General features: G+C 35.5%; 1 protein-coding gene across 1 annotated transcript in view; it reads right to left on the minus strand.

Moving 5' to 3' along the window:
* Positions 1-24,531, minus strand: part of CASP4 (caspase 4) — a 43,100-nt gene that overhangs the window by 9,566 nt on the left and 9,003 nt on the right. Inside the window, exons 3-7 of the mRNA XM_027849586.1 lie at positions 21,197-21,297; positions 19,302-19,475; positions 6,714-6,948; positions 4,890-5,030; positions 3,189-3,298 (exon numbers count right to left, since the gene is read on the minus strand). Of these exons, the coding sequence (XP_027705387.1) occupies positions 3,189-3,298; positions 4,890-5,030; positions 6,714-6,948; positions 19,302-19,475; positions 21,197-21,297 (761 nt within the window). The remainder of the gene's footprint in view (positions 1-3,188; positions 3,299-4,889; positions 5,031-6,713; positions 6,949-19,301; positions 19,476-21,196; positions 21,298-24,531) is intronic.

Consider the following 24,531-nt stretch of genomic DNA (forward strand, 5'->3'; position numbering starts at 1 on the left):
TCTCTCTCTCTCTCTCTCTCTCTCTCTCTCTCTCTCTCTCTCTTTCTCTCTCTCTCTCCTCTGACCCTCCTTCTCAGGTCCTGACCAAGGAGATTCTGAAGTATTCTCATATAGTGATAACCAATCTCTAACCAGAGTTGCCTCTGAAAATTTCAACTTTGGAAATTTATTTACCAGAATTAAATTGAAATCATGATCCTTTTCAAAACACAAGCATTTTGATGACTTTAATTCTAGAATTTAACACAAATCCCCTTGACTTGAGACCTTGATTTTTTTACTGTCCCTCCCCAAAAAATTATATGCCTCAAAGCCTCTACTCTACTGGTTGCCAACTCCATTTGGTCTTGGTTCCTACTCCTAAAGATACCTAAGTTTTCCTTTCCTGCACAAGTCAATTCAACAAACATTTGTTAAGAACATACTATATGGATATTTTCATAGGGTCCTGTAATACATTGACTAAAATGAAACAATCCCTGCCTTCAGGGAGTTTACATTTGACTCATTAGGAGTGGGGAGGAAATGAAAAAGACACATAAGTAAGTAAATGCATAGTAGATACAAAGAAATACAAATTAATTTCTATTTTGCCAATTATTTTTTCTATTCAGGTCATAAATTCTGTTCTCATAATTCTCATTTTTCTTTTAAACCACTCAGGAATAGTATGTTATGGTTTCATGTTCTTAAAGTCTACAGAGTCTTTTGTCTTATCAAGTATTGAATTATTGTCTTTTTTAAATATTTATTTATATATGTCTAAAGTTGTTTACTAGATCTGGAGGTCATATTTTCTCCTGCTGTTAATGTTTTCCCTGTTGATTTATCTGCTTATATTCAAGGCTTTTGAGTTGTCTTCTTCCTGATATCTTTGTTAATATCAATCTGTCCCCACCCCCTTCCATTTTCTTCTGTTGCTCATTTTCTGATTCACTCCCCTCTGATTGTGATTTTACTGGAGCTATATCTCAAAGAATCTTAGCCTCCTCTCACATTGGGCAATTCAAAATTCCCTAATCTAGGTCTTTGTCCAAAGAGATTTTTAAGGTGAGAGAAATCGCCCCAGCTGGATATTGGGCTTTTTCATTCAGGGTTAGTAGTGTCCTACGGCTCGCCTTCTTGTTGGTCATGTGACCCAAACACAAATTAATTTCCAAAGAAATAAAATTTTAATAAATGGGGAAGTCAGGCAAAGACTCATGCAGGAGGTGATGCTCTATCTGTGCTCTGAAGGAAGTTATAGATTCTCTGAGTTAGATGAGAATGGCAAGTCCATCTCAAGTATGAGGGACTGACTCCCACCAGTTTTCCAGTTCCTTTTCATACAAAGTGCCTTTAAATCTACACATTTATGAATTTAGTTTGTTTTTAATGATTAAGACAGAGAAGATAATTGTATAGTGAAATAAACATTTATCACCCTGAAATCATTCAAGTAATGAGCTTCTCCCCAAATAGCTAGGGTTGACTGTGGACAACAGGCAACATTCTGTCATGGGTATAACAAAATTCTAGAGATGTCTGTACAACAAGATTTTTTTGGTTCTAGGATATGCATGACCTACAATCTGATTCCCATATATGTGACATTCTTTCTTCCACTTCCATGCCTTTGTTCTAATTTCCTAAGATGTACTTGCCTTTTTAATTCTGCCTTTTAGAATACTGACCTTATTCCAAAGCACAGCTTACAAATCACCTCCTGAAGGACCCCTTTCACTGTTTCTTCAGTTAGTTCTTTCTCAGTATTGAGATTACTTTGCATTACTTAATATATGCTTTATACAAAGCCCATGCCTTCAGTTAAATGAAAGCATCAAGCACTTTTTTTTTTTTCCGGCATTTGTTTAGGTAGCTCCTGGCAAAGTACCTATAAATGATTGTTGACTCTGGATGTCAGCAACTTTGTTATTGGTTAGTTTAAGCTGTTATTAACTAGCTGTGTAACTTAACTGAGGGAAGGAAACTCTGAGGGATTCAGATCCTTATCTACAAAAATTAAAGGATTATATTAGAAATAGGAGGAGGGTGCAAAATATACATTGCCATAGAAATATTGGCTTTTAGAACTTTTATATGTGGAATAGAGCAATATGAGTAAATGATTACTCGGTAACCTATATGGTAAAGCCCAGATAAACATCATCTGACAAATTTAGAATACCTCTGCCCACATAGTGAAAGCATCTCCAAATATCAAAAGAAGTATGTAGGAAACAAGCATATCCATTATTCATTATCAGGGGTTCTAATTGAGTCTACAATTCAGTGTGATGGCCATATTATTTTGATACTTCCTTGTAATAAGTTCTCTAAGGACTCTATCCTTTTTCTCATGGTTGCATAATTCTCTCTACTCCCCAATTTATATAACTCCTAACAATTACCTCAGTCCTCTTACCCTTCACAAATGTGATGTTTATTCCTACTCTATCCAACAAACATTTATCAGACAGTTATTACATGAAAGGTGCTATGGGATACACTCTGTGGGTATGAAGATGTATTTAAAACAAAAACAGTTCTTACCATCAAGAAGTTTACAATCTAATAGGAGGAAACAATGTATACATTAGTAAATGTAATACAATTTATTATGTGATTGGTGAAAGGAAATAGCCAGAAAAAATGAAAGAAATATTGAGGAGGAAGAGATCATTTTCAAATTTGGGGAAAGGGGAAAGGTTCATGGACAAGATGATTCTTGAGCTATGCTTTGAAGGAAAGGAAATATTCCAACTAGCAGATATGTTGAAAGTGGGGAGAGGTCATCTGTCTCCTTGTGCTTCTCTTCCTTTTCCTTGGAATGTCCTGTCCCCCTCACTTAGCCAATCTAAAACCTACTGTCCTTTCACGGTTGAAGTAAAATTTGCTCTTCAGTGAAGCTTTCCTTCACTAACCATATCTCAAAGTGACATTTTTCTTTGCTATATTACACAACTGATAGTCTGCATCAGATAATCTTGTAGTGGTTTGTACTGTGTCCCATATTGTTTTCTTCCTGGTTTGTAAATACATGTTCAGTCCCCTAAAATCCTTGACTGGGACTTTACATTCAATAAGGGTAGTTTTTATGTTCCTTTCTCTGCCCAGAATGGCCAAATAAAGTAGACAAATAGGTGTTAAGTAAATATTTTCAAACAGGTAAGCAAATGAATGAAAGAAGTCAGTGAAACAAGTCTTACCTTTCGGAAGATTTGTTCTATGTGGCAACACCAAGAATACTGTTGGAAAGAATGGATGAGCTCCATAATGAAGATGGAGCCATTTTTAGGGTCTCTCCAAGACTTATTATCTAAAAAGAAAAGAGATTTTAACCATCAAGTGCCATGAGCCTCACCTAGACAAAGAGATATTAGGATCTACAACTTAGAGACATCTTAGAGGTGGCTAGGTGGCACAGTGGACAGGGAGCTTAATCTGAAGTTCAGAAAACCTGAGTTCAAATGCAGCCTCAGACACTTTCTAGTTTCATGACCCTGGGCAAGTCATTTCACCTGCCTCCATTCCCTCAACTGTAAATGAAAACAATAATAGTACCTCCCTCAAAGGATTGTCAAGGGGATTAAATGAGATAACGTTTGTAAAAGCAGTTAGCACAGCAACTGGCACATTGTAATAATTGCATAAATGCTTATTTCCTTCTTCCCTTTCTCTTCTTCCATTAGGCTTAGGTAGAAGAACACAAAGCAATATCCTTGAATTAGCACAGTGACCCACAGACAAAGTATACCAAAACAGACAGAGGTTGTCTGAGCCTGTAAGACCGGTCCTGTAAGAATGATCCCCATGTTAGGGAGCCTGGTCAAGATAGGAGATTGGATATTGATAAGTTCAAGAACCTCATGAAACTTAGGAGAAGGAGTAAGATTGTAAAAAGCATGGATGACATTGGTCTTGGCAGTGCAATATTCTTTTTTTCTATCACCATTCGGGAGAAATTCTTCTATTCTCTGGTGGTCTCTTTTTAACATTATCCTATTCTGGTTGCTCTCAAGTACTAATCCTGAAATCATCCTAACCAGAAAGCATACTGTTACTGAGTTTTGACTTGTTTATTGCCCTGGTCCCATCTCAAGCATTAAAACCTAGCAGCTCACGTGTGTTCTCTGCCTCCTGCAGATTGAGAACAAAAGTGTTTCTTTGAGAGTCACATAATAATAGACTCACTGCAACTAGTCAAGTGTAATATCAATTGTGTCTACCTTGGCCCATTCCCTACCTCTATGAAATACTTTTTTCTTTACTTTTCATTGTTATACTCATCATCTTGTATAAAACTAACCTATAACTAAACTTTAGGAAATCCTACTTAATAAATCATACTGGAATCCACCATTCCTTCAATTGTGTTTACTCTACCCTATGCACTTAGCAAATACTCTCTTAATTTGTAAATACTACTGCTTTGCTTGCTAAGTGTTTTATTATAGTTTCATAAAATGATCTCCTATCCACAGCCAGGTTGTAAACTCTGTGGGTAACTATACAAACATAAAAGCATGTATTGTGAAAATATATATATGCATGCATGCATTGCATGGTGAATATAATATACAAATATGCAAAAATGCATATGTACACATATAGATACATGAGTGTATATATGTACACATACAAATATATGTATATTTCCTTTAATATTTATTGAATGACTGATCTATCACTTGAAAAGAAAGCATGCAATAAAGGTGTCTGGAGCATTTGATAACTCAAATATGGGTAATATGGCAAGGAAAACATGTGATCAGTAGAAAAGGAAACTAGGAGATCTACTTTTTTTTATTTTAATTTTTTTTGCATTTTCTAAAAATCCTAAGGTTTTCTATCCTGCCCCAAATAGGTTGGATCTGTTGTACAAGGACACTCTAGGCTTAGTGACTTACGTGGAGTTGAGGAGCAGAAAGTAATGAAGTCCTTTTCTAAATGGGCCTTCTGGACAGAGTCATCCTCAAAGACTTGCAGTTGACTTTGGCTGTCTTCAGCAATTTCTGGGGCATCACTCGCCCACGTAAATCCATGGTTCACTGAGTAAATGGAAATTCATTGTTTGTACCATCTCCATCTTTTTCACAGTGTTGAAGATGTAAGTTTTTGTTTTTATTTTTATTATCATTATTCTCCAAAACACAACAAGACCCATAAGGAAATTGAGGGCATTAGGACAGCAAGTGGTTAACCGTATTGTGTGAACCACACTGACTCCATCTTGTGACTGAATTCTGGGGCTAGCTTAGTTCCCTTTATATTCAATAATGGGTGTAGTCCAACTTCTGTCTTTTGAAAAAACTTCATTCAATTGTGGGAATTGGGAGAAAACCTTATTGCATTGTTTAAATCTAGCCCTTCATTGTTAGAAAACTGGACCACCCCCACCTGCTGCTTAGAGACTCTTAACTAAGGACCTAGGCTATGCTGATCAGACACCTGATTAGATTCAAAGAATAATGACAAGAGTTTTCTCACAAGAGTTTACCTCTCAAGTATCCCATATATCTTATCTGAAAACTAGCCCCATACTGATCAATCAATTATTGTTTTCATGTTCCTTTAATTGTTCCCAGACACTTGGGGGGGTGGTTAAGACACCTCTTTTTTCTGAATTCAGGGAATTATACCTGTTCACTCTCCCCCTCCCAACTCTTTCAATCATTTAGAAATCAGATTACCTAGTATTGTATTGTTTCCTTTGGGCCTTATTTGATTATTATTTGATTGTTTTTAATGTATAAAAATCTGCCTTCTCCTATATTCAGAGTCCAGCCCTAAGCTGAAGAAAGGGCCTGGTCCTGATTTGTTATGCAATTGTCATGCATTGCTTAATAAATTGATATGCTTGGAAGATCTGCTTCCTCAGTAATTTCATCTTTCACTAGCCACAACATGGACTATTCTTTCCCACTACTTTCTCATAAACTTATAGCTCTTAAGTTGGAAGAGATATTAGAGGTCATCTAACTTAACCCTCTCATTTCACAAATAATGAAACTGAGGCCACAGAGAAATTAAGGGGCTATCCCACAGTAAGGGGGAAAGCCAGTATTCAGATTCAGGTCCCCTTTCTACAAATCTATTACTCTTTTGAATGCATCACATTACTCTTATCTAAAAGATCACTAAACTGGGTAAACCATATTAATTTTGAGTGTTAGCCTTTCAGAAGTGAAAGTTATTCAGTGCCTAGGAAGAGTAAGACAACTTTTTGATAGCAGATAGATCCTGAGGCACAGAATTCTAGAGTTGGAAGAAACCCCAATGCTTATCTAGTTCAATCAATATGTGACAAAAAATACCTTCTAAATCATCCAGAAGTGGTAATGTACACTTACCCTCAACACTTCCAGGAAAGAGGAAGTCACCCACTCTGCGCCCATTTCACTTTTGTACATCTGTTATTGTTAGGAAGGTTGTGTTTTATTGTACCACCCCCAAACATCAAGCTTTAAAATGATCTCTTCAACTAAGTGTCCCCACAGAAAAAATATCCTGCCAATAGTCCAGATTACTTCCCATAATGATTGTCCACTGAGATGAATTTCTAATGAATTATATATAAAGAATTTGATACAGTTAATTTCAATTTCACTAGGGATTAAGTCATGGATTGGGTCTTGTCAGCTGTCACCTTCAATAGAAAAAGAAAATAGCACCATTCTCAGTACAAAGAAATTATCTAGATATTAATCAGAGTAATCAAACATAGTACTCACGTCCACGACAAGCCTGGATTATGATGACCTTGGGTTTATCTTTCAAATTGATGCAATTCTTAGTGTTTAGAATTTGGAATATGGTGTCATAAGCAAGCAAATCTGGATCATCTTTGTGATGATTTTTCCCACAAATTCTATCCAGAAGACCATGAGACATGAACACAACAAAAGTGCTATCAGATGATATGTGCTCAGGGCGGGCAGCAAACTTTCTCAGGGCTGACTTCATTTCCTAGGAGAAATTAACAAAGTCACTCACCTGCAACATTCAGTAGTAACCTACTAACATAAGGTAATACAATCATGGACTTTAAAAGAACTGCTAAATCTTGTTACATAAAATGCAGTATCCATAGATTTTGACTGGATCATACTTATTTCTTCATCTCCTCTTTTTTTAAATTAAACATGTGTGTATATATATATATGTATATATATATGCACACATATATATACATGTATACACACATAAAATTCTCTTTACATATAAATGTACATACATACATATATACAAACACACTTATTGTATGTAAGCCACGATGTTAGACAATGAGGATATAAAGATGAAAATGACACAGTTGCTGACTTCGATTTCCTCTTCTGTAAAATGGATTCCTGACCAGGTGATATCTAAGGTTCTCTCCAACTCTAAATCTATGACCTTATGTTCTTATAGAGAAACTATAATATGAATACAATTAGTGATGATGATACTCATAAAAATAGCAATAAAAACTAGCAATCTTATAGTGCTTTGTGAAGCACTTCACAAATATTCTTCCATTTTATCCTCACAACAACTCTGCAAGGGAGATTTTTTTTATTATTATTATCCCCATTTTATAAAATGAAAGAGGTAAACAGAAGTTAAGTAACTTGACCAAGGTCACAAAACTATTAAGTTTCTAAGGCTGGATTTGAACTCATCATCCTGATTTCAGGGCCAGGGTTCTTTCCACAGTGTCATCTAAGCTAAAAGGTAGAATAAAATAACAACAGAGAGAGTCAGTAAAATGGAGAACATTTTCAGCTTCAGAGGATTTTTCTTTCTTTATCTTCCCTTTTTCTCTTTCTCAGCAGTAATAAATTAAACTTATTTAATTCTGTATTTCTACTTCCTAGTAGAAATACTCTCAAAACCAGTTCTGAAGCTGAAATGTAGAATTACAAAATATAAAGTTTTAGGAAAGACATAAAACATGACTGACCCCACCCTTTCTCTTTATCACCATGTCCTCTCTGAGTCTACCCATCTTTCCAAATCAGACACATGTACAACTGTGTATGAATTAGTAGGAACCAAGTAAAATGATTATAGTTATTGACATGGATTATTTATAGGCAGTAGGGAAGTAACCAGTAGAGAGGGAGAGATTAAAGAGAAGTGAGAAAATGCACATGACAGAGGGGAAAATATGCTAGAGAAAATGGAATATAATGGTATTTCTTGTGCTGGTAGAAGGTTGGCAAGAAGGGCTACCAAATTATGTGAGAGAGGGGTGAAGGAGGAAGAAATAATGGCATAAGGCATCTAGGTGATATGAGTTGAGAAGGAAGAGAGAAGAGTGAGCTCTTGATGAATGACCTCAATTTTTCAGTAAAATTTTAGGCAAGGTTCTCAGCTAAAAGAATTGGAAGAGTATGAACCATAAGAGGTTTGAAGAGGGATAAACAAGTATGTAAAAGATGCTGTGATGAGGGAGAGAGTGAGTTAATTAGAGAGGTGTAAAAAGATTGCCTGTAGCAGTAAGGACCCATTTCAATTTATATAACATCAATTTGTGGTAGAACCAATCAGCATGATTTTATGATTTTCTCTAGCTTTTTTAAGCAATGCATTTAGCAGCATATAGGAGCAAAGGGAACAGAAACTGGAAGTGATCTGAGAGTGAGACTTAGCAGGGCAAGATTAGTGAAAGAACAAAGAAGCAAGGAACTCAAAGAGAGGAAAACAGTATAGAGTTGAAGGGGTTCACTAAGAGGTTATGATGCAGAAAGGAGAGTGTAGCTTGGGTATGGGTGATGCCCTGGGAGAGAGGTAGGAGAGTTGAGCAAGGAATTGGAGATTACACTGTGGAGAAAGAATAGGATTTGGAGTTGGAAGGCACAGAGAGTGAGAGATGTAATTATGATGCACTATGATCAGATAAGGAAATTTCAGAGTTCATGAACATGCAAGTGATGCATTTGTAGATGATGGCAAGATTAAGTGTATGACTATCTCTGTGTGTGAAGGAGATAAAGTTGAGGTCATGTGAAATGAGTAAATTGACAAAATATGAAGTTAAGGAGCATCTATACATATGGTAGGGGGACATTCTGGGAAGATGGAAGAGTAGAAATTTCTAAGCTCTCCAGATTTCCTCCACAAACAGACAGAAAACCACCACTAAGTGAACGTAGAGCAGCAAAAAATAAAGGGGTAAAGCAGCTGTCCTCTTAAGACAACTTGAGAGGACCTCAGAAAAGACAACCACTTCAGGTGCTGAGGTTTGGCTTAAGTGACGTCTAGACACCTCCAGGCTCACTCAACTGTATTAACAAACAGTAGGCCCTGAAGGCAGCTCTTTCTGGAAGCAGACTAGGCCTCAAGAAATTTCACCTCATGAACTTTCACCTCACAAACTTTCATCTAAGGAACAGCAGAGGGCTGAATGGGGGAAGATTGAAAACAGAGTTCTTGGAAGAACTTAAAAAGGAATTTAAGAATCAAGTAAGGGAGATTGAGAAAAAATTAGGGGAAAAAAAGCAATATAAAAAAAGTGTGAAAAAGAAGTTAACCAGTTGGAAAAAGAGATAAAAAAATCTTAAGGAAGAAAATAACTCCTTGAAAACTAGAATTGGGCAAGAGGAATCACATGACATTATAAGACACCAAGAAATAATAAAACTAGAAAAAATAAAAGAGGATCTGAGATTCTCATTAGAAAAACAACTGATCTGGAAAACAGATTGAGGAGAGACAATATGAAAATTTTCAGACTACCTAAAAGTTATGACCAAAAAAAAAGAATCTGCAAATAATATTATAAAAAAATATTAAGGAATATTGCCCTAAAGTTCTAGTAGAAGAGGTTAAGTAGAAATAGAAAAAATCTACCATTCACTACCTGAAAGAAGTCCTGGAAGGAAAACTTACAGGAATGTCATAGCCAAGTTTCAAAGTTCCCAGGTTAGGGAGAAAATATTGTAAGCAACAAGGAAAAAAATTAAATACTGTGGAAATACAGTCAGAATTTCACAAGATCTAGCAACTTCTCTTCTAAAAGATCATAGGTCTTGGAACATTATTTTAGAAGAGCAAAAGAGCTGGGGTTGCTTCTAAGAACAACTTACCCAGAAAAATTGAGTATAATCCTGAATGGAGGGAAAAAAATTAAAACAAAAACAAAACATGGACATTTGATGAACTGACTTTAAGGTATTTGTAACAAAAAGACCAGAACTCAATGGAAAATTCAATATAAAAGATCCAGAAGAAATATAAGGAAAATGTTAAAGATTAACTGTAAGGTACTCATTAAATCAAACTATTTACTTATTATGTATATGAAAATGTTTTAGTATTTTTAAAACTATCATCATTACTAAGGTTGTTTGAAAGTTTGGGGCTGAGTTGTATTTGATGGGGTGATTCTAAAAAAGCAAAATTGGGTAGAAAAGGTAAAAGGGAGACATTACATTACAAAAATAAGGTGTGAAAGGAGGAACTAATACAGAAGAATCAGGTATAGATGCAAGGCTGGTAATGCTGGAACCTTAGTCTCATCTGGTTTGAAGAAGAAACAACATCTGGAAGGGTGTAGAAGTCTTCTAGACATATAGACAGGTGAGAAAACTGTGGGACAGGACATGAGAGGGACTTTTACAGGGGTATGTAGATTGGGATTTGGAAGGGTAAGGGGAGAAGATGGAGGAGGGACTTTTGGAGGGGTGTGTGGCTTGGGATTGGGAGAGTAGAAGGAGAAGGTAGGGGCAGGACTCTTGGAGGGGTGGATGGGATAGGTAGTGGGAGAGTCGGGGGAGAAGATAAGGTAACAGGGATAAGGTAAAAAGAGGCTGAGAAAGAAAAAAGTAAATAAAAATAAGATGGAGAGAAATTCACAAATAGTAATTGTAACTTTGAATGTGAATGGGAGGTTTATAGTAGCTCTCTTTTTTGTGGCAAAGAACTGGACATTGAAGGAATCCTACTATGCTATAAGAAATTATGATCTTAATGATCTTACAAAGACGTGTAAAGACTTGCACAAAATAGTGAAGAGCAAAATAAGCAGAACAAAGAGAACATTGTAAACAATAATAGAAATTTTGTTTTGAGAATGACTTTTACCAACCAAATCATTTTGACTATTATAAATACACAAATTAAAAAAGGACATATGAAGAGAGATACTATCTGCATCCAGAGAAAGAACTGATATATAGAAATATATATATAATTTTACATGTATAGATATAGATGTAGATATAGCTATTTGTATCTAATCATAGTCAGCAGGGCAGGGGAGGAGGGAAAGGAAAAAGAGAAAAAAGAAATTTACATGGTAACTTTATTATATATTCAAAAGGAATAGCATTTTGTACATAACTGATTTACAGTTTTATATGTAATAATCTTTTTGTTATACTGTGTTATGGAAATGCTTGTTTTATTCCATAAATTAAAAATAAAATAAAAGAAATATATGTGGTAAAGTTCTCTAGTATGAGGGCAGGAGTTGAGGAAAAGAGAAAAATTGCAGACCAAACACTGAAATCATTGACAAAAGAAGGGGAGTGTCCTGAAGGTCAGACTACCAGAATTTTGAATGGATGGTAAATATGGATTTAGTGGCCCTCAAAGAAGGAGAGGTTACTAAATGGTGGTGGTAAAGGGAAAACCTGAAAATACAATATGGAGTAGGCAACATTCCAACTCTTCCATCTCTATCAGTGAATCTTTAATCTAACTGCTTTTATACTGCCTACAAGCATGTCCATGTTTCACTCATCCACCAAAAAACCCCAAACTTGATCCATTCAACCATGTTAATTATCATCCTATATCTCTCCTACACTTTGTAGCTAAACTCCTAGAGAAGACCATCTATAATAGGTGCCTCTATTGCCTTTCCTCTCAACCTTCTTGACTCTCTAAAGTCTGGCTTCTGATCTCATCAATTCACCTGAAACAGCTGATTCCAAAGTTACTAATTTTCTCTTATTTGCAAAATCAAATGCCTTTTTTTTCAAAATTTTCATCCTTCTTGAATTCTCTTCAGTCTTTGAAATCCCTGATCACTCTCTTCTTCATATTTTCTTCCCTATAGGTTTTCAAGACATTGCTCTCTCCTGGTTCTCAACATACCTCTCTGACTACCCCTTCCTTATCTCCTTTGCTAGTTTATCATCTAAGTCATTCCTGCTAATCTAAGTGACTCCCAGGTCTTTGTCTTGACCCCTCATCTCTTCTCCTTCTTTACCATTTCATTTAATGATCTCATCATTTCCAATGGATTTAGTCACCATTTCTATGCTGAAGATCCTCAAATTTACTTATCCAGCCCTAAATTCTCTGCTTTCCTCTAGTCTTGAATCTCCAACTGCCTATCGTAATCTCACACTGAATATTTTTTCAGTATGTTAAACTCAACAATCATTATCTTTCCTCCCAAATCCTCATATCTCCCTAAATTTGCTATTACTGTGAAGGATTCCACCATCCTTCCAAGTATTCAAGCTCACAACCTAAGCATCTTCTTCAACTCCTCAACATCTCTCACCCTAGCATGTGAATCTGTTGCCAAGGTCTGTTGATTTTAACTTCATAACTTTTTTTCCTCTGAAAATGTCACCACTGTGGTAAAGGCCCTCATCACCTCAATGCCTAGACTATTGAAATAGACTGCTTTTTGTTTTACCTATCATAAGTCTTTCTCCACTCCAGTCCATTCTCCACTCAGTTGTCAAAGTGATCTTCATAAAGCACAGATCTGAGCATCTCTTTCTCTCTCTCTTTCTCTGTCTCTCTCTCTGTCTCTTTCTCTGTCTCTCTCTTTTTCTTCACTCAATAAATTCTAGTGATTATCACCTCCAGCAAATATTAAATTATAGACATTGAAAATCCTTACTATACTGTCCTCTAATTGTTCCAGTCTTCTTGCACCCTGTACTCTGTTATGTTCTCTGCTATACAAGCACATTGGCCTCCTTTCTGTTCTTCAAAGAAGGCACTCTGTCACCTAACTCTGGAAAATTTCTTTGACTTTACCATATGCACTGAATGTTTTTTTTCCTCATCTCTGCCTCCTGACTTTCCTGGCTTCCTTCAAGTCTCAAATAAAATCCCACCTTCTACCTGAAGCCTTTCTGATCCCACTTAAATGGGATCTATTTTTCTTCCTTTTGTTTATTGTTTCTGATTTATCCTGAACATAATTTATTTGTTCATGTTGTGTGCATGTTGTCTCATACATTAGATCATGATGTCTTTGAGAATAGGGACTATCCTTTGCCTTTGTATCTCCAATCCTTTGCACAGTGCTAGGTACCTAGTATGCACTTAACAAATAATTGCTAACTGAATGACCTTAAAACTTTTGACATATTAAAAAATTTATAACATCCAAAGAGGAGGAATCCACCCCCACATTTAGGCAGGCCATTCCAGAATGAAATTTGTGCTTTGCAAATAGTGCTTATTTTTTATTTTGTTCATTTATGTCCTTATTTTGCTGCAATCATCTGTTTTACATGTTTTGCTATTAAGTTTGTAAGATTTAGATACATATTCTTTAATTCTTCATCATGAAATCTCATTATTATCAGGTTGGATTTTAAGCATACCTTTGCAAGGATCATTTTTTTCAAATCTAGCTTTCTATATAGCTAATAGGTTTTCAACTGCATTTAAATAGAGTGATTTCCCATATTACTAAAATATATTTATCTCAATTCCATAGTTATATTTCTTTCAGCTTATGTGGTATGATATAATGTCATATTACAATATTACCTTTCTATCCAAGTTTCTCTATAAATCTAGAATAATTCTGCATCTCGGTGTATTACTAGAATACCTCATTCCCTCAGCAAGGACAAAACATCTAGACCCACTAGATATAAAAAATCCTCAAAATGGTTTGAGAGAATGGAAGTTTTTTAGGTTCATGAAGGTTCCAAGATTTTATAGGTTTAACTGAAAATTTTCTGACAGTAGCTTTTTAGAGTCTTAAGTTTATTTCTTTTTAATATTTTATTTTTTCCAATTACATATAATAAAACATTTAACTTTTTTTAATTGAATTAATTAATTTTTTTAAAATTTTGACTTCCAAATTCTCTCCTTCCCTCCTTGAGAAGGCAAGCAATTTGATATGGGTTATACATGTGGAGTCATGTAAAACATATTTCCAGTCATGTTGTGAAAGAAAACACAGACCAAAAAAAAGAAAGAAAAATAAAGTTAAAAAAAAGGTTTGCTTCAATCTGCATTCAGACTCTATCAGTTCTTTCTCTGGAGGTGAATAGAATTTTCTTCATAAGTGCTTTGAAATTATCTTGCATCACTGTAGTACTAAGTATGGCTAAGTCATTCACAGTTAATTATTATACAGTATCACTTTTACTGTGTACAGTATTTTCCAGGTTCTGCTCATTCCAGCTTGCATCAGTTCACGTCTTTCCAAATATTTCTGAAAACATCCTGCGGGTCATTTCTTACAGCACAATAGTATTCCATCACAATGAAATACAACTTGTTTAGCCATTCACCAATCTATGGGCATCCACTCAATTTTCAATTCCTTGCTATAACAAAACAAGCTGCTATAAATATTTTTAACATAGAAGGCCTTTTCTTTTTTTTGATCTCTTTGGGGTATATACCTAGTAGTAGCATTTCTGAGTCAAAGGGTATGCATGGTTTTATAGCCTTTTGGGCATAGTTCCTAATTGCTCTGCAGAATGATTGATTCAGTGATGACTCCACCAATGGTGCTTTAGTGACCCAAATTTTCCACATCCCCTCCAACATTTGTCATTTTCTCTTTATGTCATATTAATTAATCTGATAAATGTGAGATAGCACCTCAGAGTTGTTTTAATTTTCATTTCTATAATCAATAGTAATTTAGAGCAATTTTTCATGATTACAGATAGCTTTGATTTCTTTGTCTGAAATCTATCTGTTCATATCCTTTGACCAATTACTAATTGGAGAATGACTTGTATTCTTATAAGTTTGGCTCAGTTCTTTATTTCTTTGAGAAACAATGTCTTTATCAGATAAAATTAATATAAATCTTTTTTCCAGTTATGATTACTGTATATTTCCCTCCATCCTATTTTCCCCTGTTTATCCTTCATTCACTCTCCTTTTACCCTGTTACTACTTAAAAAGTGTTTTGATTCTGACTACAGCCTGCCCCAATCCACCCTCCCTTCTATAAGCTCCCCATTTTTCTTGTTTCCTTTCCCTCCTACTTCCCTGTAGGGCAAGATAGATTTCCCCACCTGAGTGTGTATGTTCTTCCTCCTTTCAGCTAATTCCGATGAGAGTAAGGTTCAAGTCTTATCTGCCAGATAATACTCCCCCTCCATTGTAAAAACTCATATCTCTTTTATATGAAACCTTATTCTATTCTTCTCTTCCAATGGGTTCCTCTTTCTCACCTCTTAATTTTATTTTTTTTAGATAATATCCCATCACAGTCAACTAACACTCATGCCCTGTGTCTACGTATACTGCTTTGAATTGCCTTAATGATAAAGTTCTTACAATTAAAATAATCATCTTCCCATGTAGGAATGTAAACAGTTTGACTTTGTTGAATCATTTATTTCTCTTTCTTGTTTACTTTTTTATGCTTCTCTTGAGTTTTGTATTTGAAAGTCAAATTTTCTATTTAGCTCTGGTCTTTTCATCAGGAATGCTTAAAAGTCATCTGTTTCATTAAATATCCATTTTTTTCCTTTGATGGATTGCACTCACTTTTGCTGGGCAGGCAATTTTTGGTTGTAATCTTGGCCCCTTTGCCTTCCAGAATATTATATTCTAAGCCCTCTGATCCTTTAATATAAAGTTACTAAATCTTTTATTATCCTGACTGTGGCTCCACGACATTTGAATTTTTTTTTCTGATTGCTTGACCTGGGAGGTCTAAAATTTGACTATAATATTCCTGAGAGTTTATGTTCATTCATTTTGGGATCTCTTTCAGGAAGTGATCAGTGAGCACTTTCAATTTCTATTTTATTTTATTTATTTATTAGGCAATTGGGGTTAAGTGACTTGTCCAGGGTCACACAGCTAGTAAGTGTCAAGTGTTTGGTCTGAGGCCAGATTTGAACTCAGGTCCTCCTGACTTCAGAGCTGTTGCTCTATCTGCTGTGCCACCTAGCTGCCCCTCAATTTCTATTTTACCTTCCAGTTCTAGGATATCAGGGCAGTTTTCCTTGATAATTTCTTAAAATATGATGTCTAGCCTCCTTTTATGATCATGGTTTTCAAAAAGTCCAATGATTTTTAAATTGTCTCTCATTGACCTATTTTTCAGTTCAGTTATTTGTTATGATATATTTCTCAGTTCCTCCTTTTTTTCATTCTTTTGATTTTGTTTTATTGTTTCTTGATGTCTGATGAAGTCATTAGCTTCCATTTGCTTAATTCTAATTTTTAATGAATTATTTTCTTAGTGATCTTTTGTACCTCTTTTTCCATTTGACTATCTGATTTTTAAAACATTCTTCTCTTCAGTGGATTTTTGTGCCTCTTTTACCATTTTGCCTATTCTGTTTTTTAAGACGTTATTTTGTTCAGTGTTTTTTGTGCCTCCTTTACAAAGCTGTTGATTTTTTTCATGATTTTCTTCTATCCTCATTTCATTTCACAATTTTTTCTTCTACCTCTCTTATTTGATTTTTAAAATCCTTTTGGAGGTTTTCCAGAGCCTGACATCAATTCACATTTTTCTTTGAGACTTTGGATGTACCTGTTTTGTCTTTTGCTCTCTTCTGAGTTTGTGTTTTGAACTCCCCTGTCATCATAGGAACTTTCTATTTTATTTTTGGTTATTTGTTCATTTTTCCAGCCTATTTCTTGACTTTTAACTTTATGTTAAAATTGGGCTCTGCTCCTGAGGTAGAAAGGACACTGTTCCAAACTTCAGGTTTTTCATGCTGCTTTTCTCAGAGTTAGTTCTGGGAATCTGTAAGCTTTCAATTCTTTCCAAGTGGCATGATCTAAGGGATGGTATAGTCACTACTCTCCTGGCCTGACTACAAGCACTCTTTTCCATTCTTTGTATTCTCCTTCTGACCATTTGTCCAATCTCTTTACTATTTGTGAGCTGAAAGCTCCAGAAACTGCCACTACTGACTGAGTTACACTAAGACCTCCTGCTGGTTTGCTGGGATGTGGTCTGCGCTTGTGCAACCTGATAGCTAAACTGTGCTATATTCTTACCACAGTGAGACAGACCTTTCCGGCTGACCTAAGTTGTCTTGGGCTGGAAAATTATTTTGCCCTATCCTTTTATTGGTTTTGCTGATCCAGAATTCATTTTGAGGCATTATCTTAATTTACTTAGATGGGGATCTGGAAGAGTTCAGGTTAGTCCCTGCCTTTACTCTACCATCTTCGATAAGTTAATTCCTTTAATAAAAAAATGACCTATTTTGAATCTTTAGTACTCTAATCTTTTAATTGTCTTAGTCATAACATTTTTTTCTCAAAGCAATTGTTAGTTAATTAGTTTGTTTTAACTGTTTTGATTTTTTTTTTTGGCTAGGCAATGGGGTTAAGTGACTTGCCCAGGGTCACACAGCTAGTGAGTGTTATGTGTCTAAGACCGGATTGGAACTCAGGTCCTCCTGACTCCAGGGTCTGTGCTCTATCCCCTGTGCCACCTAGTTGCCCCTTAACTGTTTTACTTTCAACATTAAAAAGTCCAAGCAACATACAACCAGAGTCTCTGATAAAAGTCTCATTTCTAAAATATATAGAGAACTAAGTCAAATTTATAAGAATACAAGTAATTCCCCAATTTATAGCTTTAATTTCTTCCTCTCAGAATTGCCTGTTCATATCCTTTATTCACTTATCAATTGGGGAATGACCTGAGTTCAAATCCGGTGGATTAATTAGCCTGCTTTGCAGCAATATGTTACTTTTTTTTCATTCATTTCAACTTTGTATTATGTATTTTTTTTCTTTCTGCCATGTTTTAACTAATATGTTTCATAGCGGGTTTGAATGATTCTTCAAAGCCACCCTTCCCTACATCAGTAACTGCTAAAATATTTCTAACAGTCATCAAAATGTGATCATTAAGAGTTATAATTTGTGTATGTTCCCTTGGATTAATATCCATTCTTCAAAAAAAAACTACCAAATTGAGAACACGACAAAAGAGAGCAATGAAGTTCATGAATTTGGTGTGAAGTCCGGCATTCATCTGAAAGAAAATTAACTGAAGATGGGGAAACTAGATTAATTTAACTAATTTGGTCAAGGATGAATTTTCTGTGTCTGCCTAGTATCATTAGGACACATAAGCATAACTATTGATGTAAAAAATGAATCTATATAAAAAGTATTGCTTATGCCAAATAATTGGCAAACCTCTACATTTACTCCCTTGTGACTGTGGGAAAGTTTCTCTATCTGTATCATATAGAATGGTAGATTTAGAGCTAGGAGGGAAATTAGAGGTCACCCAGTCCCACCAACTTATTTGACACATATGGGGACAGAGACACTTAGTGGCATACCCAAAATCAAAGACATAGCAAGTGAAAAGCCATCACAGTAGTCCAAATTCACTGCACTGGTAGATTTCTAACCTCCCGTATAAGATTGAGATCCTTACCTATGACTTCTGAACTCCTTTACTCTAGATCTGAAATACAAAGGTCACTCAGATCATTCCTTCGTATTATGCTCATGTATCTGGAATCTGGTTATTTTAATAAAATGGAGATTGAGAGGAAGAATAGATGATGGGCATGGGTCATGGCTTAGTGATCTTGAAATGAGAATACAGAGCCTGCTATTTTACAGGAAAGGTATTTAGGACATTTAAAAAAAAACAATGCACTAAGTATCCAAGTTAACCTAGGGATATGTAGATATTTCAGGTTTCAATATGACAAGCAGGGGAGAGAACATCACCCAAATAACCCTATAAATAAAAGTCTCCAATAATCAGGGCTTTCTAGTTAAATAGAAATATTTAGAATCAGAGGAGACATACCATCTCTTCATCCTTGAGTAGGCAATTTACCTTACTACACATCAGTTTCCTCTCTTAAGTTCTATATAAATACTATTATCCTTACAGACTCAGAGAGCAGCTTCTCAAAAGGGAATGTGAATAGAGTTATCAAATATAGTGGATGCCAACTCTCTGAAGAGGGTAAAATAGTCCATTGATGTGCTGAACCATGCACTGTGAATGTGAATTGTGCAGAGTTAAAACCCCAAGAATCCCCATGGTAGAATCAGTTAAATTTTTAGTAAGACAATGAAACTATCCTGGTGATATCCAGATCAAGAGTCTAGGATCTATTAAGAGGGGTAGGGAGTTTACCTCTGGTTCTTACCGAAGATGTGAGGTTCTTTAGGATTTTCACACTGTATCCTAGCTCTTCAAGAAGGATTTTCATCCTTTCAATGTCAACTTCAGCTCCGGCCCTCTTAGAGTGATGTTTAAATTCTATGTTACAGATGATGAGAGCCAACCGTGTACGGCCTTCTTTCTCCTTCACTGGGTATATCTGCCAAGAACAAATGTAAGGTAAGCTGATGAAGTCACTCTCCTTTCGCCTTCACAGCCTAAACAAGTATTCATACTTAGGGAATCGGTGACTCTATCCATTGTCCTTTCCCATATGTCTTACAAGAAGATAATACTTCCTTCTTTCTTGCTGATGGACATTGTCTATGAAAGAAAGCAATTAGTGTGGAAAACTGGTATAGGCCTGAGATATGTATGAGTGTATGAGTATGTGTCTGTGTGTGTGTGTGTGTGTGTATACACACATACATACATACATACACACATAGATACATATACATAGACATACACACATATGCCTATATAGATATAGATTTGAATAGTGTGGAGATAGCTATAGATATAGACATAAGAATGTAAATAGAAAAATAGATATATATGTTTGCATATATAGGTATTTATGTGAGAGATAAAAACTATGTATACACACACTAGGTTACTCATCGTGTGTATGTATACGTGTATACATTTATACACACACTTATACAGATATAAATATATATATATACGTGTATATATATAAACTTGTATATATACATGTATCTATGTGTGTATATATTATCCAGGTATGTATTAGAATAATAGGTATAGATATCAATTTTCTATGACTCTTGAATGTGAAATTGGAATATTCTTTCCCTGGCTGCCTACCAATTTAAATATAATCCTCAGCTCAAGGTCTAGATCAAGTCTCACTTGCATTACAAGTCCTTCCTCAAGTTCTGTTTTTCCTCTTTTCTGGGCTTTGACTATTTGTTATCTCTATCAGTGGGGCACTTTTATTTACTAAATTTATTTGAAAATAAGCCCTCTGCAAATGTAAACCATTCCCCTATAATGAAGTATCACTGTTAGAGGGAAAAAGATACACATAAGTTTCTATGTAAAAAATAATGTGATTACAAACCAAACCCAGGTTTTATACAAGTCATATTGGGGATGGGAGAGAAAACCTATATTTGAAACAATACAGTTTATTACCTCATGCCATCACTTAACTATTTGCTATTTAAATTCTTCATTCTGTATATGTCTTTTCTGCCTTCTCTTCCAACTAAATTGCAAACACTTTAGAGAAGGGATTATACTTTAAAATTAGATTGAGTTCTTTGTACCAAGCATAGAGCCATCCATATATGTGGCAGGTGGTCAGTGCATACATGCATATAGTCACATACATGCATATGCTTGCATACTGAATGAATGGCTTTAGGAATATGCATTTTAGAAAGTGAGTGCTGAAAATTAAAATTGAATGCATTAGTTTAGAAATTTAAAAAAAGAATATGCTTTTTAGGCCAAAAAGAAAGGCGATCTAGAGCTGGGGCAGAGAAGCAGACAGCTTTGGGGTTACTCAGGGACCTCTTGCTAGAGTCATTTTTGAAAGATCTAGGAAAGCTCTTCCTATAACATCACAAATGCCTATGATTTGACAACTTTAGAAAAACTCTAATCAATGTAATGATCAATCAGAATTCCAAAGTCCTGATGATAAAACAAACAACCCACCACCTCATAATGGTGATGGACTCAAAATACATTCTGAGACGTTCATCTTTGGATGTGGCCAATGTATGAATTTGTTTGGCTTGACCATGTATGTCTGTTGTCAGGGTTTTTTCTTCTTTTTTTCTTTCTAAAAGAAAAAAAATACTTAGAACTTGAAAGAAATATAATTTATTTTTAAAAATTGCATAGTACCTCTGCTTCCCTCTCTTTCCTCTGCCTTTGAAAATCTTCTGGAGAACAAAGCTTTAGTGTACCCATGGGCTTAGCTGACATGGCCTGGCTTGCTGCAGAAGCTGGAAAAGATAAAAACATTATTAGTAGTAACATTGTCTGGGAAATCAAATTGATCTTCTGGCCTAATTGTTGTCCTAGTTAAATGTTATAGAAGAGAGCCAACCTATGTATCAAACAGAGATAACCCTTTCAAAGATTTCTTAAACCAAAGGTTAAAAATTGGATCTAAATCATGACCAAAATAGTGAAATCATTATGGATGAAGAGAAAAAGCTAATGAGAGTTAGTGAGGTACCAGGTATGACATGCAGAACTGTCCAAGCTGTAATCATAGGAATTTTTATTTCTTTAGAAAACACCCAGAGAAAGTATGGCCCTTTATGGAACAAACAAGGAGCTGTGTTCTGGGAACTGTGGAATCTTAATTCCAGCCCCATCCTCTCCTTTTTTCAGATTTCATGGCAGGAGTTTCACATTCTAGGTTCCTCAAGGGTTTTTTCTCTAGCTCTCTCACCCTTAGTTCCCTTCTGCTTGTTCTTGTCCATTAAAAAAGAGATGTGACTCAGTGGTTGCTCTTTTTGAAATACCCAGTGAAGGCAGAAGTTGTCGGATTCAATGGTTGTTCTTGGTTCAAAAGCACAGTTACTAACTTACAGAAAGAAGCTACTTCTAGTATTCTATACTTGTCAATTAGCTTTTTTTTCCCTTGGATTGATCTGGTTAAGTCATTAAGGTACTCAAAAAATATTGAGTGGCTCTCTATTACCTAGAGTAAAAGTCAAATTCCTCTACTAGGAAGTCAGTATCTTCTACAACTTGGTACTGCCTTGCCAGTGTAGTCTTATCTTATATTACTCCTTTCTACCCACAGTACATCCAAATTTGTCTACATTATGATACTGCCATGTCATTTCCATGTCACCATCATCATCATTATCATTATCACCATCATCATAACATTTATATAGTGCTTTTAGGTTTGTAAAGCACTTTACGTGTATTAACTCATTTGATAAAACAACCTGTAAGGTAGATGCTATTTTTATCCTCATTTCATAGATAAGAAAACTGAGAACAAGAGATTGTTACTTCCCTAAGGTCACATAGTTAATAAGTCAGGTTTTCCTGACTCCAAGTCCAGTACTATATTCACCACACCACCTAGCTGTCACATACCTAAGGGACTTCTTTCTAGTGCCTGAGATATCCTCCTATCCAAAATAACAAAATAAATTTATGTGTTAAACTTCTATCTGTTATTTAGAGTCCAACTTAAAAGACAGCTCTATGAAGTCTTCTGTGATCCTATGGGTCAATAATGTCTTTCACTCTCAAAGTTTACAAAGCTCTCTAAAGCACTTATCTCTGCTCTTGTCTTATTCTCCTACTACACCAGGAGGTCTAGGAAGAGAGAAAACATATCTAGTCTGAATGCTGTGTCTTCCCTGGAACTTAGTAGGTGAACATAGTGGGTGCTTAATAAAAATTTATTATTTGTTACTTAACTCTTCATCACTAGAATCTCTTAGTTGCCATTTCTGCACCTATCAAGGACTAATGCTTAGCACAGCGTCTGTCACACAGTAAGTGTTCGATAAATTCAAGTAGACTGACTATCAGGCAACTAGGTGATATAGTGGATAGAGTGCTAGCCCTGAACTCAGCGGATCTGAGCTCATATCCAACCTCATTATTATTAAAATTAATATTATTATTAATTATATTATTAGCATTATTATTAAAAAGCTGGGTGACCCTGGGCAAGTCACTTAATCCTGTTTGCCTCAATTCCTCATCTACAAAATTAGCTGGAGAAGGAAATGGCAAACCACTTCAATGTCCTTGCCAAGGAAAACCCCAAATGGAGTCATGAAGAGTTCAACACAACAGAAATGACTGAACAGCAACAGGCTGACTATCAAAATCAATCAATGATGTATTTATTAGCCTCTTTCTACATGCAAGGCACTGTTATTTGTGCTAAGAATTCTTTAGAGGAGTGCTGTACCCATCTATCTCATACTATGGTGTTTAAAATTGTTATTAATGGCAAAGACGAAGGCCTATATATTATGTCTACTAAATTTGCAGAATACATCAAACTAAGAATATTATATTGGATGACAAAATCAAATCCCCATAACATACCCAATGCCTAAAAAGACGACACAAAATTAATAAAAATGAAATTTAACCTACATAGGAACAAAACGTCAAAAGGCAGGGTAGCACTTTATATTCACTTGGATATGTTTTATATTTCATTCTTTGTATATGCTATTTCCCCTCAATATAACGTATCAGAGCAAGGAAGATCTGAGTTGAAGTCTTTCCTTGGACATATAACTATCTGCATTATCCTGTGCTGCCCACTTAACATCTCGCTGGTCTAAACAATTCTCTAAGCCTGTAAGTGGCAGAAAAAAAATGAAGATCTGTATTGGCAAAGGTAATTTTCCTCACCAAGGAGATCTCATACAGATGAAACCACATATCCAGTTCTCATCCCTTCTCCCTCTCTGTAAAATAGATTCAAAGGATTTAGAGCTGGAAGGAGCTTTAAAAATCAGCTAGTCCAACCCCTACACTTTACAGATGAGGAGACAAAAGCAAAGAAAGGTGAAATGTCTTGTGTAATGTTGCACAGGTAGCTTAGATTATTTAGAACTTGAAGGGGGGAGTCATGACTAAGCTTACATGACTTGCCCAAGATCACAGAGCTGTTAAGTGCCGAAAATGGATTTGAATTCAGGTCTTCTCACTTCGGGCCCAGAGCTCCCGTCCAATGAGCTACTAGCTGACAGTTGACATGGAAAAGGTTTGGGGCTTTTAGTAAATTACTAGCTCAACATTAATCAATAGTGTGCCTGGCAGCTTCCCAAAGTTAATGTGATTGTAGGCTTCATTAAGGGAGACATGGAGCCCAGAATGAGGCAAATAATAGAACCACCACATTCTGTTCTATTCAGGCTACACATCTACTTTCTTCTGTTCAACTCTTAGTGTCATCTTCTAGCAAGAACACGGACAAGCTGGAGTGGGTTCAGAGAGAAGTGACTAGGGTTGCAATAAACCTAGAATTTAGGCTAGATGACTTCTGAGGTCCCTTAAAATATTAGATAGTTTGTTTTTCTGTTGGAAAACCTGACAGAAAACGAAGGACAGGGATTGAAGTGACTGACCTGCAGAAGGATTTCAATTCCATATAATAGACCATCCAGGGGTTTCCCTGTACTTGAGGTATTTAATCAATAGCTGGATAATCATTTGTGTGGAAAGTCTTTCTTAGGCAA

The sequence above is a fragment of the Vombatus ursinus genome, unplaced genomic scaffold, assembly GCF_900497805.2.
Source record: "Vombatus ursinus unplaced genomic scaffold, bare-nosed wombat genome assembly UNPS02007612.1, whole genome shotgun sequence".
NCBI lineage: Eukaryota > Metazoa > Chordata > Mammalia > Diprotodontia > Vombatidae > Vombatus > Vombatus ursinus.